This window comes from Apteryx rowi, unplaced genomic scaffold (assembly GCF_003343035.1).
Source record: "Apteryx rowi isolate R43461 unplaced genomic scaffold, aptRow1 scaffold_27, whole genome shotgun sequence".
Taxonomy (NCBI): domain Eukaryota; kingdom Metazoa; phylum Chordata; class Aves; order Apterygiformes; family Apterygidae; genus Apteryx; species Apteryx rowi.
Window position 1 is genome coordinate 4,075,617 of NW_020449085.1, and position 14,797 is coordinate 4,090,413.

Genomic DNA, 14,797 nt, shown 5'->3' on the forward strand with positions numbered 1-14,797 from the left:
TAAAGTTTTAATTGTATTAATACCAGATCTATTTATTTTAGAAAGTAGGAAGACAACTTTATATTAAAGCATGAACTTGTGTAACTAAGGGCTCTATACTTAGAAAGTATAGCCCCCAAACGTATATTCAACTAGAAGAAAAAAATACACATCCTCTGATTATAATAGCAGATGGAATGCTGTAATACAAAATATTACTAAATCTTTTAAGAAATAGGTTGTATATCATTTTGTTATCTTAAGTGAAAAAGAAATGAGTAGCATTTGTTAGTAAATTTTAAAATTTGGTGTTCCTAACACAAAGTTGCCACATTACATTGATTTATATATTATAAAGCATAATCCATCTATTTCGCTAGGCAATTAGAACCATTAGGCGTGAATTATTTTAGTCAACATAAGTTACTGGAGCAACATAATATTATTTTTCCTATTGAACCTGAGTAAGCAGCTAAAGACTTCTCACTTGCTCACTTGGCTCATCACCAGAAGCAGACTATTACAATGAGTTTTAAGTACCAACACCAGGCTCGGAGCTAATGAATAATAAAGAAATGTGCATGTTGTTCTTTGTCACCAAGTGTTACCAAATCCCTCCTGATACCTATACAGGGAGGAACAATACTCTGTGACCTCACTTACTTACCAAGTATAAATGATTTTAACTTGGAATGAAAATAAAATTTCAGCCAATATTGATCACTGGTCACAGTGCTGAAAGTTTCAAGCTGTCTTATAAAATTGCCTCCACAGAAGCCTAATAGTATGTAGAGTCCAGCACTGTTAAGCGTAGTGAATTTAGCTAGCAGCTACATTTCTTGATCCATCTACGCTGCCAATATTTTGTCTGTAAAACTGGGTATCTTCTATACACACACTTCACTTACTCTTCTGGCAGTTTCTCCCTGATCATAATAGGAACTTCACCTGGTCGTCCTTCATAGCTGGCTTAGAGCTGTGTGCTACCCTCTTTGTTTACCTCAACAGTTAATAAAATTTGTTTTGAATCAAATTATACAGAAGCTAAGGAGCACAACTGGATTCCTCCTTGTAGACTGGAAAAATTTTGCATTCCCCACCATACTTTGTCACTGTTACCAGATGAAGCCTCCTATGGCCTTGCCATGGGTTGTCTATGTCTACTGTTCAGATATTTCAGTATACTATTTCCTAAGGGCAAAGTAGTACTGTTGTTTGTTTGTTTGTTTTGCTTTAGTTTCTGTAATTCTTCTAAAATTAAAATTCCGCTCAAAATACTTTGAAAGGATCCGTAGATTCTTACTTTGGGATAATATTTCTGTAATTGCTTATGTCCCTTTTTTTGCTATTGAGGAGAAAGTCCATAGGGGATTAGACCTTACTGCAAAGATCATTCCCATGGCCTACAAAGTATATTGCCTTTTTCTTTGAAGAGCCACAGCTGTACCTGCTGTATCACAAGAACTTAGGCCTTTCAAAATACTCATTTTTGCAGGATTGGTCTTCTTGAACGCAACTGTTGAGTAGCCTCTGACACTATGTCGTGTTTTTCCAAAGTCAAGCAGGGGATTACCCCACAACCGTAAAGGCTGTTCTTTCCATGGCAAATAGCTATCTTTCCTCTGTATTGTTGAAGACTTTGTGTATCCTAGAGATTTAATTTATCTTTGTGATAACACAGTGTAGCAATCAAAATGAACCATCTTATTAGTTTTTTTATTCCCAGTCAAGTTTAAAAGGTAATTTTTGCTAGTGACTTACCAAAAATCCTGCATATACATAAGAACAGCACAATCATAATAATGAAATACTTTGCTACTGTAAGGTTTCCTTCAGTTCTCATACACTAAATTCCATTTTGACTTGTTTTATTTATTTTAAATTTTATTATCTRCATAGGGGAATATAAACCCCTTTTTGGTGCCAGAAATACTTTAATGTTCATATTCAGCACTGCTAGAATATGTTACTTCATTATTATTTTTTGGTTTACTCATATGCAGCTTTCTAAGTGTTTCTCTACAAATGTTGATTATTTTTACTGAATTACAGTTGTTTTTTTCTTCTTTTTTGCTTTACTTAGGTTAATGTTCCAGATGACCATAATGCCACTTCAGGCAGAAGTGCAAATAAGCAGGTATTTGAAGGTCTAACAACAGGACTTCTCAGGATAACTGCTGTGATTTTTGGATGTCTGATCTCCAGCTTCCCAGATAGACACAACCACTACAATACAATGAAGATAATGCAGGAAGCGAAAAGCAAATCCTCACAAGCTGAAGCCTTCAACAGCAGAGTCCAAGACTTAATCAGGTTAAAAAAAAATCATGAAACATATCTAAACTTTATCACAGGGAAAGAAAATTACAATGACTTAAGAAAGAAAAAAAATGCTTTAACTTAGTAAGGGTAGTATATGTGTATAATTGGAAGACAACTGGAATGCTATATTCTCCAAGTTGCTCTTCAGAAAACTGCAGACATAGAAATACAGAGAACTGAGAGGGTGATTTAATTTTGAACTTGATTTTTCAGTATTCACTTTAGAGAATGAACTATGTTTCTGTATTTATCTGTCTCTGGATTACTGAGCGTCTACAGCAGGTAAAATGCTTTGGTTTTATGTGATCTTCTGTAGATTCGTATTTATTTATATTAGCTTTCAGAAGTTGTTTATGCATCCAAATATATGGCCTGTCCAACTCATTCTGACCTGTGCTGCTGTTCTCTTTGCTCTTGACTCACACATTTTTAGTGAGTACTAGTAGCAAATATAACTCTAATAGTAGGCTTTTATCTAAACCATTAGATAAATATAGATAACCCTAATATTAATCTCTTCTATATGCAAAAAGTCATGCAACTCCATCTCTAGTTATTATCATTTATTCATAATTACCCATCTTACTGATGGCAAGTCTTACCCGTAAAGACCGAGGCGAAGAAGTCATTGAGTACTTTTGCCTTTTCCATGTCCTTTGTCACCAGGGCCCCTGCCCCATTTAGCAGCAGGCCCACGTTTTCCCTAGCCCTCCTTTTGCTGCATATGTGCTTGTAGAAGCTTTTCTTGTTGCCCTTCACGTCCCTCACCAGATTCAAGCCCAGATGGGCTTTGGCTTTCCTGACACCGTCCCTCCATGCTCAGGCAGTCTTGCTGTATTCCTTCTGGGTCACCTGTCCTGGCTTTCGCCATTCGTACACTGGCTTTTTACATTTGAGTTTTTGCAGGAACATTTATTTTATTATATGTAGTTCGTGGTTTGGTTTTGGTTTTCCTCCCACCACTTCCTATAATTTTGTATGTTTTTCTCAAATTTTAAGAGCCCAACACTGCTTATGTTTTAACAGAAGTTCATAGAATCCGATCTTATCTCTTTCTTTTGGGACAGATGTTTTATGGTGTTAGATTTTTGTCATTTATAGATCTTCTCATTTTTTAATTCTTCTGATGAAACTCTAGATCCTTCTCATATCATTTCCAGCCTTGGGGAATATGTGCGTCTTAGCATCTGTCTTTTTTGGAAACACTGGGGCAAATAGTACATTTAGTTTTTCAGTAAGGTCTACCTCTTCTGCCCTCCTTGACGAATTTTCTGCACTGACCTTTTGTTCTTTATCTTTGATTTATCTTAATCTATTATTATATCACTTTTATTTTCAGTTCTTATTTTTAAATACTTGTGCTGTTTTAGTATACTAATGTTTGTTCTTTTCAGAATTCTGGATAGACGATATTTTGTGCAATACCTTAGAGCTGGTTTCCATAATTTCCATATTTTCTCTAGTTCTCTGTGCCAGCTGTGTATGCACATTGCCTGTGTGATCCTGAATATCATACATGCATTCACATAAGCCAGTTATACAATATATAATCTTATAAAGATTATCCAGTACTTCCTATCAATCTGATTTCAGCTCTTATAATGTAGCTATTTTTTAATTGCAATTTTCCTTTCTAAGTATTTTTCTTGAGCAAAATTTCAGTCAAAATAACTTGGTAAGTTCTAACAGAGTAAAAGAAGATACATTGTTTTGCTCATCTTTTACTTGTGATATTCTAGTTCTGTGGTAAAAAGACTTGAAATGGGACAAGGAAACAATTTTTCTGACTTCTTGCTGCCCCCATGAGTATGAGTATTTACAAATTATTCAAAAATTAGCTTGGAAGTGCTAAGCAGAACCTTGATAAAGCATAGCAGCTTAATTTCTGAAGGATTCTGTCCACACTGGCCATATTCCAGTTGTGGACTGCCTAATTTGGAAAGGAATTTCCCATAGTTAAGCCTGGCAAGGTTTGTAGGTAGAGGAAGATATCTTTTATTAGATCAACAGTACCGCTGGAATGAGATTTTGGGTGCTACTTTCCAGGTACTCCTCAGATCATAGCTTTTCCTGTAGTTTTCATTTTGAGCTCCTAAGGAAGAGAGAGAGCTCATACATAACTGAGGAGACGGTGATTTTAAAACTACTGCATCTTTTATTGCCAAAGTGGGAAGGTAGGTAGTGGATGAGGCAGGGACTGTAAAAGGGAAAGGTGTAGTCTCTTCTTTGACAGCTGCACGCAGAGCTTGAGAATGGGATTCTTATCCTGCCCGTGACATAGCATTCCTATGCAATGCTGCACAAAATCACTTAAATGTTTTACACTTGCTCATTAATTTATGAGTCCTGACTTGAGAGCTGGATTTGATTTTCAGCAGTGCTGAGCACATTCAACACCAGGTCAGTGGGAGCTATACTTTCCAACATATGATGTGCTAGGTAATGCCAAATACTACTAAAAACAAGATCATAGGCCTCTCCAAATTTGAACACGCAAAATTAATGCATGCATCAATTGAATGGTTTGTGCTTCTGTTTCTTACATGGAATATTTGGATAATATCAACTCCTCAGTATACAGGGATGTTATGAATATAAAATATTTCATGATTGTGAAAGTTTACAGGCACACTAGTCATTAAATACTTTAGAAAAGTGAGTGAGAAAATTACTTTCTCTTGAAATCTCCTTTTTCTACAGCATGCAGTAAATGTGACAAGGACAAGATAATTTAGCAATGAATTACTGTGCACTGTGTGAGCGCTTCCCTACCTAGCCATGAGACAGGAGTCCTATGGAACAGAGAGTATGTGATCATGTAATTCATCATAATACCACAATGTTTACAAGAAAGAAGGAGTAAAATGTCTGAATGTCTGAGTGCTTGATGTGTGAAAAACTAACAATAGTCCTTTCATACAGGTTATGTGTGAGATTTTGCACGTCTGTGAATGTTTATTCTCTTTAGATCAGTCCATTTCCCATTACTAAGTCCTAAGGTATTTTCTCTTATTTGCAGCTTTTGTGTTATGCAGGAAAGTGAATAATTTTTGTTTCCTTCTTCTTTTTATATTTCAAAAACATTCTCTCTTCAATGTAATGTCAAGCTATTCTGTTTAATGAGAAATCTCATCTTCTGTCATAAACATTTACAGAGATAATATGTTTAGATGAAAACATAAAAATCCATAACACAGCTGATCATTTCCACAAGGCTGAACGCTCCTTTCTCATACTTACAGTTGATGATCCTACCCCAAAGAATTAGATTTCTTTTTCGTGTCCTTAATATATTGGGTAGCATGGCTACAAACACCTTAACAGGTCTTTTGCTAGCCAGCCACTTCATTTGTAAATCCAGATACAATATTTAACTCAATGACTTTTTATGGCATCAAATTCCACCAGTTGATAGTACCCATCTAAATACTCTTTTGTAATTATGCATAAAAATGTATAAGTTGTTTTGATCAAGTACTTTGTTACAGACTTTATGACTTTTTTGTTTCTGTATTTAATATATTCTAGATACCTGTAATTTCTCATTACTAAGATTATTTTAATAATAATCTTAAAAACTTCACAGAATAACAGAATAGTTGAGGTTGGAAGATAACCCTGGAGACTGTCTAGTCCAACCAGCCTCGTCTCACGCAGGGTCAGCTAGAGCAGCTTGCCCAGGACCATGTTCAGTCAGGGTTTGAATATCTCCAAGCATGGAGAGTCCACAAGTTCTCTGGGTAGCCTGTTCCAGTGTTCAACCATCCTCACAGTAAAAAAGGCGTTTTCTTGTGTTCAGATGAAATTTCCTCTGTTTCAGTTTGTGCCCAGAGCCACTTGTGCTGTCACTGGGTACCACTGAGAAGAATCTGGCTCTATCTTCTTTATACCCTCCCATCAGATATTTATACACCTCACTAAGATCCCCCCTGAGCCTTCTCCTCTCCAGGCTAAACAGTCCCAGGTGTCTCAACCTCTCTTCCATGAGAGATGTTCCAGCCCCTTAATCATCTTCATGGCCTTTTGTTGGACTCCCTCCAGTAGGTGCATGTTTCTCTTGTACTGGGGAGCCCAGTACTGGACACAGCACTCCAGGTGTGGCCTCCCTGGGGCTGAGTAGAGGGGAAGGATCACTTTCCTCAGCAATGCTCTATCTAATGCAGCCCAGGATGTCATTGGCCTTCTTTGCCCCAAGGGCACATTGCTGGCTCATGTTCAGCTTGGTATCCACCAGGACCCCCAGGTCCTTCTCTGCAGAGCTGCTCTCCAGCAGGTCAGCCCCCAGCCGGTACTGGTGCATGGGGTTATTCTTCCCCAGGTGCAGGACTCTGCACTTCCCTTTGTTGAACTTCATGAGGTCCCTCTCTGACCGTATATCCGACCTGTTGAGGTCCCTCTGAATGGCAGCGTAACCATCTGGCCTGTCAGCCACTTCTGCCAGCTTTGTATCATCTGCACGCTTGCTGAGGGTGCATTCGTTCCCATCATCCAGGTCGTTAATGCAGATGTTAATTCAGGACCCAGTATGGACCCTGAGGGCACACTGTTAGTGACTGGCCTCCAGCTGGACTTTGTGCTGCTGATCGCAGCCCATCCCTCCATGCTTGGACAGTCTCGCTGCATTCCTCCTGGGTCACCTGTCCTGCTTCCACCTCTTGAATGCTTCCTGTCTGTGTTTGAGTTTAGTCAGGGTTCTTTTCTGTACACATGAGTGGATATTCAGAATACGTATCTTAGACTGCCTATATGCTCTGTCATGATACCAAATGTATAGCAGCTTTACAGGCTTCTGGTGATACTCAGCCTCCAGAAAAGAAACAAGCCCACAGCAACTTCAGGTGAAACTGGAACCCTCTTAGTCACTGAATGTGCAGTATATATTTGTCACTGAATTCACGGTTAACCCAGCTGTTTCATTCTTTTTCTGTTTTAATCGTATTTTTTGTTGTGTGTTTTGAGTTTTGCTGGTTTTTTTTTTAAAGCAATTAAGCAATATAGGCACTATAAAGCTAAAGAAGAATCCCTCTCCTTGTCATTCTTAGTGCCCTTTAAATAAAGTAAGCAAAACATATTTATCCAGCAATGCGTTCATTCTGCTTAAATTGTATAGTTTCACTAATAAATGGTATAGGTAGTCATCAAAAAATTTTCAGCACCTGAAGAAATGGAAGGCTGATGATCTGCTACCAAAAATGTGGCACAGGGAGTGTCGGTCACCAAGCTGAACTGTTTGTTGTATTACTTCTTTGTCTTAAGCTGTGCTGAAACTTGCACACCTAGTTATCTTCAGACTTTAAAAAAGTCTGGTATGATGTTGTTGGATACAAAAAAGACAGCTGGAGGAGGAAAGCAAAACAAATAGTTGTCATAGATACCAGTGACCTCTAAAACTTTATTGTTCTCGGGTAACCCACCTCCTCCCCAAACAGGTTTGGAAAGAGTGTGAAATTTCAGGCTGTTGTACTCTCCCCATTTATGAATGGGAGGGTGGGAGGTCTGCTTATTGATATTTGTGCTGAATGGACATTTGACACTGACTGCGCCAAGTGCAGGCATACCCTGAAGCTAAGGAGATACATGAGAATCCACCTAGGTCCTTCGCCTGAGGCACTTGAAGGGATCTGGTTATAAATGGAGAATGAAAGACACGATGACAAGGTAATAGTGCAATTAGGAAAAAAGAGAGAGGGCATTTTAAACTAGTCAAAAACAGACAAATTATATTATTAATGAGAATCTTTCACCTCCAGGTCATTGTATCATGTGTCCTTGCAGAGTTGATTAAATAAGAGTTTTAGGAAGGTTGGGGAAGAAAGAGGATAGTTGAAATAATTTTTTTTTTTCTATTTGGAAAAATTAGACCTGATGCATAAACAACAACTATCTAGTCATCATCAGGGTAGCAAAGGGTAGCCAGATCACTGCAATTTTGCTACTGCTGTTAAAATATCTAAGAGATGAAGGGAATAGATTAGAGAGCTTTGACGTTCCCTTCGTCTGTATGTGCAATTCCGTAGGGAAGTTTCTGCTCGTTACTCCTGGGAATAGTCCCAATAGATTCAAAATTCTCATCTGTTTCTTCTTTGCCAAAAGACCAGCCATTTCTACCACTCTGTATCCAGGCATGGGTGTAAAGGAAGGTGGACAATGAACAAGTTTTGTGGATGTCAGTCGGATAGTGGAGATGTTCCTCATCTATCATTTTATTTCCTCTCCTGTTCTTACTTTCCTCTCCTACTCCACAGAGATTTCTAATGTTCAGCACTCCTCTGTGACTGTGATATATCTAACTCTGTTCCTGGAATTATCTGCCTGTACTGGCAAGCTTGTCTATCACCTGTATGATTAGGTGGATTTCTTAGATCAAAATCTGCAAGAAACCTAATGCTGGTAGCCTTTCATGTTACTAAATAGAAGAGTCAAACAAACCAAGCTTACCTAAGCAATCGGTGTGTAACTAATAATCATTATGTGTCTTCARGTGTTTTTAACAGCTAGACTTCAGCAGTTTTAAAAAGCCTTTCATCTGACTGCAGTCAGATTTCTTGCTTTGTACTCGGTGTGTTTTTATTCTTAATTACTTTCATTTCTCCCAATAGCTTTGTGTCAGAAGGGTAGACTTTGGCAGAAATTCTAGCTTCTAGCCCTGAGGAGATATTAATCTCTGAGCAGCAACACTGTCTGAAAAATTACCAAATCTTAGGAGTCCCTGGTTTTCCAAAATTGGACTGTAAGATATTTGTGGGAATAGTTATTTTTCATAAATATTTGTACAGCTCCTAGGGACAAGCATTATCTAATCAAGATTTTTTATTTATGATAAACATTATTATTTACTATGTATATTGTTCCATACCTTGGTCAAATCAGTGTGGACGTGACATTATGGAAACATATAGCCAGTGATGTCCCCATCTCAAGGAGCTTACACCCTGATAGGCAATCTCTAATAGATGGTTTTGACTAACAAGTAGGCAGAAGACCTGGTAGGGTGGAGTTATATTAATAATAGGTTGGCTTTTATAGACTATCAGTGTGAAAACAGTGAATCAGTTGATGGTGTCTGCAAGGCATCTTAGTTGCCCATGTCTGTTTAATCAGGTGGTGGTCAAAGAATATAATAGCAGTTTTTCTGATTTTTGACAAGACTTTTTTCCCATTTGATATGGGTGGAGTGGAAAAAAGTACAAAGAAACTCAGAAGGGAAAGAGGAGGAGGTGATTGAAGCTGGAATATTTGTCTCCCCAGAGAAAGTTGATCTCATACAAGTCAGCAGAATGAACAGCTGAGCAGGAGTGAAGTCTGAGAAGTTGAATGTTTGTGGTAGAGAAGGGAAAATGCATGAAGTTAGGTGACATGGAAGAAAAATGATCTGCGTGCATGGTACTGAATGGATTTGAGAGAGGTTAAGGATTAGTACCTGCAGTCAAAAGGGCAGGACAATAATGATCAAAGGGTGAAAGAACTTGGTGTGGACAGACAGATCTTTGTGTTAATGTACAAGGACAAACTGCAAAATTTTTGACCTACGTTTCCAAGCTACTGGAAGTTTGAAGTGGAAGCTTCAGCCATAGGGAGAATGGCGGTCTGATCTACTCCGATAATAAAAAAAGAAAGAGGAGGCTTTTTGGTTTAAAAAATAATAAGAAGAATAAAGTCACTATCATGTTTTTCTCTGCACTGAGTTTTGGTTGAGCCACTGAGGAGGCTTTCTGATCCTGCCTGATAGCTGAAGGTTGTTACCTGCATGTTCTGTTAGTCTCTTAACTGTTGCTGATGTTTTAAAAAGAAAAGAAAAAAAGATGGGCAGTGGTTACTATGATATACGTATTGCAATAAAACGTTATCTGGATAACATCATTGTCTTTGTGAATTAGTGTGTTCTAGGAAGTTTGTCTCTTCATGCTAAAAAGAAGTCATGCTGTTGCAGAACTACCAAGATTATTATAAATCATTTAACTATGGCAAAATTCCATTGTCCTTCTAGGAGTATGGTAAAATAAACATTTACATTCATCTTTCTTGAATGACATAATACAAATTATCCTACAACAGGCAGATCTCTTAACAAAAACTACTGATAGTTACAGGGAGCCAGATCTGAAGTTACTGTAGTTTGAACTGTTTTGCTGAATGCTTTTAGAGTGTTTAAATAATCATAACCTGCATTTTGTATAGTTTGATAGTAGTGAAGTAGAAATTACTTTATCAGAACTGGAATGGGACTATTTTTAATGCCATTTTTCATCCATTTCTAGCTATGTGGTGAACATAGGATTGATAGACAAGTTGTGTTGCTGTTTCCTCTCCGTTCAAGGGCCTGTTGATGAGAATCCCAAAATAGCCACGTTTCTGCAAAATGCCACAGCAGTGTTGCACGGAATATGTCAACTATGTTTTGCTGTCAATGGAAGGTAGGTGCACTTAGTCCGTCATCTCTAGTATGTTCAGCAGGCAGCAAACTTTGTAACTACCTGCAAACGTTGCATATGTGGAAGTAAGCTTTCCAAATAGATTAGAAACCAGAACTGTTCTTAGTCACACAATAAGAACTGGTAAAGAAACAGTGCAGGAAATCCACTCTGCTCACCCTTTCACTATTGAGCTGTAATTAGTTACCTGCACCGAGTGTTGATTCTTGTAAATCATTTATCAGAATTGCAAACTTTMTCTCTCTTACTCATCATTATAGAGAGGGTTTTATCACTAGTAATTTTAAGTGTCCAGTCCTAAGGACTTCAAGAAGTATTTTATTATCAACTAAAATCAACTCTTAATTGATTTGTCTCTTGAGTAGCCTAACTCAGCTTTTGTTCTTTAAAATACTGCTGTCAATAAGGGAATTATATTTTTTGTAAAGAAAAGTATTATTAGATTTGCCAGGGAATTTTCTAATACAAAATGTTCATTCATCTTAACCTAAGATCTATTTTGGGGGTGGGGGGAGATGAGCATGAGGTGTGCTTCTGCCTGGGTTTCTGCCAGCAAGTCTGGACTTCCATAATTTACAGCTCTAGGATAGCCTGACCAGGTGGAATGTGTTTTTTAAAGTCAAAGATTTCAAAGCTTCAGGGTCAACATACTAGAACCACCACCATCAGACTGTCCTGGAGTTCAGGAGAAGACAGCACTGACAGAACTTTAAAATGAATTTCTGAAAGGGAAAAATGATGCTAGTGATGAAAAACAAGATTTAATAAAATATAAAATAAGGAACAAGGCTTCAGGTAAGAGCTGCTTCTGGTAACTCAGGGGCACAGGCACATGGAAAAAGTACTACTAGAAATATGAGCCCAGAGAGACTACCCAAACTTACTGAAATTTCCCTTTCTGAAAGCTGCCAACTTGGCATTTTACATTCCAGGGCAACACTGCCAAAAGTCAAATGCATACTAAAAGAATCACCCTTCTTTTAGTGGAATAATAGTTATGGCCACATGAGTGAATAATATAACATTTGGAATTTCTGAAGCTGGCATATGCTTCCAAAAATATTAGAGATCTTTGTACCTCAAAATAATATAGCACTGTGTAGGTGGTACTTTCAAGAAAATCTGTGCTTTGTAGCAGAGTCAGAATTTTGGAGGGTTGAGCATTTTTCTTCACAGCTGCACAAAAAAGTGTCTGATCTTAGTACCTGCATATAACAGCAATGCTTTTGATTTTAACCCAAGGTGCTGATTGTTCACGATTTACTGTGGTTCATTTGCGCATGAAAAGAAGCCAGAGGAATGAACTTGCAGATCTCAAAACTGTTGTCTTTCACCTTTAGATCAAGAGCTGTGGTGCAACTAATTAAAAAGGCAGTTTAAATTAAATGTCTTTCATCTCCTAAGCCCGTTCTCATTTGAGAAGTGAATGCAGAGTGTACTTCTGCCATGTTGCATAACTCCTTACTATTTGAGGTGATTTAAATAGAAAAAGGTGTTGGTGAACACGGATTAAGGTGGCTGAAATAGCAGAAATTTACTGAATTCTTAAATATGTCACAATACAGTAATACATGTTGTGTGATACATGATCTATAGCACAAAATGCAGCCTTTATTTGTGAGAAGTACAGATGCCTCTTGCATTCATGGTAAATAGTGGGACAGCAAGACAACCTGTTAAGAATCTGGTATTTCTGATTCTCCAGCTCAATTTATACATTCTTGAGCACCAAGCAAACATGCCATATTATACACCTCTGTACATCAGAGTAACTATCTAACCACTCTGATCTTAATTCATTTGAAGTTGTTTTACTGAGGAGGAAAAAAAAAAAAAAAAGTACCAGCAGTTCTCTGACTCTGTAGCATCAAAGGAAGTTTTGCCAAAAAAGGTATTAGTGTATTAGGCTCTCACCATTATTACAAGAGCAACATAAAATAATTGTAATGAAAATGACAGAATTTGCTATAAAGATCACAATAATTATTTTCCTTAGTGCATGTAGCTAACTTTCACTACTAATAATGAAAAGAAATACTGCTTTGTGTTAAACAAAGAGCAGATCAGAAGACAAAGCGTGAATGGACTATATGGTTGAATAATGAATATATGCCTATATTGGAAAAAAAGTTGAAGAGCAGTGGATCTGTGAAAATAGACATTAAATGCTGCCAAAGCTAAGGAAAACTGTTATAATTTGCTGGGAATGTTCCAGGTCACAAGTTTAATTTCCTTTAAAGTGGCCAATAGTGGATACCTAAAAAGTATTAAGAAAAGCCTAAGTTATACCTCCTCTAAAAAGTATTAAGAAAGGCCTAAGCCCCACCTCCCCCCAATATTTTCCCCGCCTCCAAGGATTTTTTTGGAGCTAAAAATTCTCACGTACAAAGAAGGTGTGTTTGTATCCTGTAGCTCTGGTGGGTCTTTCTCCCAGGAACTTTTCTAATTATTTTTTGAATGCATGTAAACTTGTGTGTGCAAAATATGTCTAAACCAAGCTCTAAATTGATACCCCATGTTTATTTGGACAGTTGTTTCATGGAAACTTTCCTTTATACGCTAGGCAGGGAAGAGATCTCGGTCAGGTGCCTGGGCTCCAGGTCTGCATCAAGAACTTCATGGCAGACTAACAGTCGTCCTCTTTCTTTTAAAAGTATTGTCCTTTCCTGTTCTTACTCTGTTTTCATTAAGATTCCCAGGTTGGATCAGTTGTAGGCAAGATGTCACAACGACATTGTTTAGTAGAGAATAGTCTCAAATGGTGTCGTATATGTATCTCAGCATGAAATGTTACATGAGGTGTATGACTGATCTACAGTAGCAGATAAAAATTAGAGACATTAAACTAAGATACATTTTTATTCCCATGGTAGACTTTTTAAAAAAAAAAAAAAGTCCAAAATCACACAGCTAGATGCAATAAAGGAAAATCTTGCTAATGTGGTAACATAAATTGAAGGATTCTCAATTTTAACATCATAAAAAGTTATTGAAATGAGGGAATCCATTCTGAACATATGTTATAAACATATCTTATTATAAGAGAGGCTTTTTTCTTTTCATTTATTGTCAAGGTCTTTAAAAAGATTTAACTTTAATATTGATCTTACCTTTCAAATGTTCATTTTTGGTACTGGCTAGTAAATGCTTGATGGATTCTTTTAATTTAAGGTTTGCTGTGGATGTGATACCATATTTTCCAAACACTCTCTAATATTTATAAAAGATTGTTTGTTGAAAACATTAACCATACGSAACTCCATGTGGACCTTATTTTGATTATTTTTATATTCTCATGTAAGAATCAGTGAGGGTGACTTGGGACCTGCTTTTCAAAGCCCCATCTTATGCTGTGTTGCATCCATTGCTAGCAAGGGAGGTGAGAGCTTGTTTCTCACTGATGAGTTTAAATATATATATATATATATATATATATATATATAAAAGAGCTGAAAATAGGTCATTGTCTTTTATTGGATGTAGTAAGAAAACATAAAATGCACATGTGAACATCAAGCTCTCTCTATTTGCTGAGCAGAAGATGACACCTGACACAACTGACATTTGATACTAAGACTTGAAATTGTGGACTTGATAATACTTAGCTTTTTTTGCTCACCATTGAGGGTAACAGTAGGTGGAATTATTAACCTGGAATAAAGCAAATTATTAAATATACTTTTTACAGAATAACAATGGATATGGATATATAAACCTGTCTTGCAATTTGTGCCCAAATCCAGGTGCTTAACAGTGTTTGGGATGATAACCTTGTTTTCCAAAGGAGTTTTTTATTGTAACTAGGGGAGGTATAAGGCGTATTTGGGGGACTTGAATCCTGACCGTGCATGTGGAGCATCCTTGGCTTGTGAATACGAGGCAGAAAACAGTGAGCAGGCAGGGAACGCACAGAGCGGGTTCTGCCTTAACGGAGACGTTCCCCTGCTGCCCCAGCTTGCCCTTCCCTGCTCCTGAGCACGAGTAGGACACTAAATGAAACACTAAGAAAGTACATGGCGAGTCCTTCATCAGTACGGCGAGGATCTTGCTTGTGCTCACGGCTG

The 14,797-nt window shown here is 37.5% G+C and overlaps 1 protein-coding gene across 7 annotated transcripts in view; it reads left to right on the plus strand.

Annotated features, from left to right (window-relative positions):
* Nucleotides 1-14,797, plus strand: part of SCAPER (S-phase cyclin A associated protein in the ER) — a 195,328-nt gene that overhangs the window by 148,681 nt on the left and 31,850 nt on the right. For all 7 annotated transcript variants that reach the window (XM_026068288.1, XM_026068287.1, XM_026068289.1 and 4 more), the window contains 2 exons: nt 2,063-2,292; nt 10,560-10,715. In XM_026068288.1, coding sequence (XP_025924073.1) covers nt 2,063-2,292; nt 10,560-10,715 — 386 coding nt within the window. The remainder of the gene's footprint in view (nt 1-2,062; nt 2,293-10,559; nt 10,716-14,797) is intronic.